The sequence below is a fragment of the Perissodus microlepis genome, chromosome 3, assembly GCF_051167445.1.
Source record: "Perissodus microlepis isolate ML-2025 ecotype Zambia chromosome 3, ASM5116744v1, whole genome shotgun sequence".
Taxonomy (NCBI): Eukaryota; Metazoa; Chordata; class Actinopteri; order Cichliformes; family Cichlidae; genus Perissodus; species Perissodus microlepis.
Window position 1 is genome coordinate 26,552,104 of NC_140463.1, and position 3,664 is coordinate 26,555,767.

The 3,664-nt window shown below is 36.2% G+C and overlaps 1 protein-coding gene across 1 annotated transcript; it reads right to left on the reverse strand.

The window, feature by feature from the left end:
• Positions 1-228: 228 nt before the first annotated feature.
• Positions 229-2,361, reverse strand: LOC146390761 (secretory phospholipase A2 receptor-like). The gene is made up of 4 exons (XM_084918325.1): positions 2,325-2,361; positions 1,530-1,904; positions 1,021-1,371; positions 229-533 (listed from the first exon to the last, which is right to left on the reverse strand). Exons 1-4 carry the CDS (start codon positions 2,356-2,358, stop codon positions 229-231), a joined length of 1,065 nt encoding a protein of 354 aa, XP_084774451.1. The 5' UTR covers positions 2,359-2,361.
• Between the last annotated feature and the right edge of the window lie 1,303 nt (positions 2,362-3,664).

Here is a 3,664-nt window from a genome sequence, read left to right on the forward strand (position 1 = left end):
ATTGTGTCGTTTACAGCTATAGATTTGTTTTTCACTCTTAGTTGAAATTTTGCCATCACCAAAACACCCCAGTGACACACAGTAGAGAACTACAAAATCCCAATTCACTCCAGAATGAAATCTGTAATAAATGGAGATAAGATAAATCTTACTTTGCCTCGTGTCTAAATTCTAAAATAGTTCTGAAGTCTTATTTAAAACAAAAAAAATGTATTTCTCATTGTCTCTCTAACTGACCCACTCATACTGTCCTCCTCTCTGCATGCCCACAGCCCTGCCACAATCCTCAGTCTTTCCCTCTCTGCTCCACTTCTCATAGCAGACCAGCTTGTCATTGACCCAGAACCACAGATCCAGAGTGCAGGAGTAGCGCAGGCCGAGCCAGACAAAAGGACTCAAGGCATTCTTGGCTCTCTCCTCCACCCATCTCTGTTGGTAATGGTTAGTGATGGGGACCAGTCCCCTGTGAGACTCTCTGCAGTAATCCAAGGCCTCCTCCCAGGTCTTGTTTTCTTTGATCAGGATCAATTTATCTGCCATAAAAACAAAATAACAGGCTCAATTGAATCTAGTGAGCTGTAAACATGAGAAACTCGCTATTTATTTTGTTATAATAATAATAAAATAAAAAAAACCTAGAAAAGCTTGTGTGTTACTCTGCCCTCAGTAGAAAACAGTATAATAATATTAATGAACTTTGTGCAGACAGGTCAACAATATCCTCAAATATTTATGTGTTTTTAAACTATTAGGAATCTAAAACCAACTTCTCTCCATATTTACAGACAACAGAGACTTTAAAACGTTGGTTGAACCTACCAGTAGCTGAAAGTTATCCCACAGATATTTAAAGTCATCTGACTGTCAACTAAGTGTGTTCATGTTTATGAAATTAAATCAGCATACATGCAGATGTAGGTGGAGGAAAAATATACAACATGTTCAGTTGGATCTTGTCAGTGATTCCAGTGATCCTCCTTTTAGAGAAAACCAGTCAGACACATGTTGATAAAAACTCACCATCATAACAGAAGAAGGGTTTTTCTTTGTCACATTCATCAGAGCTCCATTTTCCTGATCTGTTTAACAGAGTCATAGCACATTTCTTGTTGCTTTGTTCATCATTGAATAACTGCATATCCCAGTATCTGAAAGAGGAATCACTCCCATCTGACCATCTCCAGCTGTCTCTGAACAGACCCATCCACACACTCATGGGACCGCCATTGAACAGGGCCTTTATTTCTTCTCCATCTACGTGATCGAGTCCACTGGCCAAGTCAGTGTGATGGTATCTGCAGTAGCTCTGAGCCTGTGTCCAGTTCATAGATGTTGTTATCAAATACAATGTTTTACTGTCTTTCTTCATTTCTGTGAAACAAACAGAAAAACACATAAAGACATCCCTCAATTATTTCTCACCTGAAATTCTGTCTATCTCTGTCTTCTCACTTCACAATTATGTGATTGCATTATTTTTTTATATCATGATATTATAATATTATTTAATATTATTCATATCTCCTCACCATCATAGCAGATGAACCACATAGGATGGTCACATGAAACCTCTACCAGCTTGTCTCTTTTCCTCCCACAGTTTCCAGGCCCAGGTTCAGTTTCTTGTCTTCCATTCAGATTCCAGCTGTTGTCATTATGATTGTATTCCACTCCTGGCAGAGACCAATGCCACATCCTGTTTCTACCTGTGTTGTTGTTCAGTCCAATCCAGGCTTCTCCTTGATTCTGTGTGGAGTTACGGAGTCTGCTCATGTCTGTCATGTCAAACACTTTGGCCAGGTCTGTATATTTCTCTCTGCAGTATCTCTGTGCTTCAGACCAGCTCTTGTTTTCTGCAATAAAGTGGTACTCATACAGGCAGCATGTAAAGAAGCAACACTGACCTGAAATACAGAAATATGATAAACATAGTCTGACTGAAGAAATTAAATATTACAGGTTAACATCGTTACTTAAATGAGACTCTGACTGTAGTGACTGGGCAGATGTGAGAAGACTGAGTGAATCTAAGCTAAAGTCTTTTATTTGCCAGTTGCATACATACAATAGGTCCAGGTACATGGGAAATCTTGTACAGAGCTGAGAATAACAGTCAAATAAATACAAATACAAAGACACACTTACATATATGGTATATAACAAAGTGCCTACAGAGGTATTATATAGGATTATTGATTTTTTTTTTCTTAACAGAATAAAATGGGAAAAAAAAACATGTCAAGTAGTTCATTTATATTCATAAATATTCTATATTCGTTTTATTTAAATTAAAAAGAGTATATTTGGTAAAACAATCCACTTACCCATCAGAATAAGCAGATACAGACTCCACTGCATCTTTGATCTGACAGATGACAGTGATATTTCATTGCTCAAGGAAACAAAGATTTAAACAGAACTTCTTCTTTTTTCACTTTATGTCAGGAAAGAAAAGATAGATCAATACAAGATGATAGGAAATATGAAGTACATGTGAAAAAGACCAACATACTTAAAGAAAAATAGTGTGAACTATTATGAACCAGAACAGAACCTATTTTTTTAAATAATTCAGCAGCTCATGAACAAACTGATAAAATTAATGATTTTACTAATCTTGAAAGCTCTTTTTTATTTAATGCTAGTTCATCTTTTCAGTAAGAGTTGAGGTAACAGATTTTTTAGTTTTGGTTTTTTTAGTATCACACCTGACAAGATATTTCAGATATTCTCTACACATCACCTCTGCACCACATACATAAAATATATTACAGGTTTTAATCTTACATGTTATAATTTCTTCTCTATTCGGTGTGTTCATGAAGACCGCTCTCAAGTAGATATTGATATACAGTAAAGAGAGCTCTTTTTTGTCAAAGTTAATATTTTGAATATCCAAATACAAGAGTGGGACTATTTCCCCTGAATGAATGGTCCACTGATGAGAGGGATTTGTATATTCCAGTTATAAAAGGTGTCATTTACTTTATGAGTAAACAGGAAAAAAGGGGAAGAACACACTGCACTACTAGCTGTCCACCAAGCAAGAACGTATAAACATATCGTCCTTATCTGTGTTGCTTAATAACTTCATCCATTATCTTAAACTGGGTGTGAGGCACAGTTAGAACTTGATCTGCTCTAGAAAGTACAGGATATCACTGCTTCAGCTGCAGCTACTCAGACATCATAGCAGGAGACTGCAACCAACAAATGAAGGCATTTATCCAATCCAGTCTACTAATTTTTAATCCAAACCACACCTAAAACTGTCTTTCTAGTTACATTATTTTTTATATACAGTTACTGGTGTTATCAGTTTATTCAATTTAGGTTATTAGCCCCATAGAAATGAGTCCGATAAGATCTAAAGCAGGTGTATGTAACGATCACTGCTGAGTGATTGTCACTCTAACTGTCAAACAAATCACAAAATTAGTTGAGCCAGCAGATTGACTCATAGACCCGAATAAAGAAAACTGAATGGAATTTCTGCTCTGCTTCAAGTTTTCAGGTTTGCTTTGATTGAGATAATCATCTTGTACTTGGTGAAATGATACAGGATTCTTGGATTACCTGGATAAAATTTCAGCTTCCAACATTTAATTTTAATAAACTTGTGAATGGAGGCACGCTAGACTGAGTATCTAATTTTACTTCTGCT

Excerpts from the sequence above, each read along its gene's own strand:
- LOC146390761 (XM_084918325.1), bottom strand. The coding sequence starts at position 2,358 with ATGCAGTGGAGTCTGTATCTGCTTATTCTGATGG. Across the intron at positions 1,905-2,324 it reads GTATCTGCTTATTCTGATGG|GTCAGTGTTGCTTCTTTACA; the intron begins GTAAGTGGATTG and ends TCTGTATTTCAG. Across the intron at positions 1,372-1,529 it reads GTGGTTCATCTGCTATGATG|AAATGAAGAAAGACAGTAAA; the intron begins GTGAGGAGATAT and ends TTTGTTTCACAG.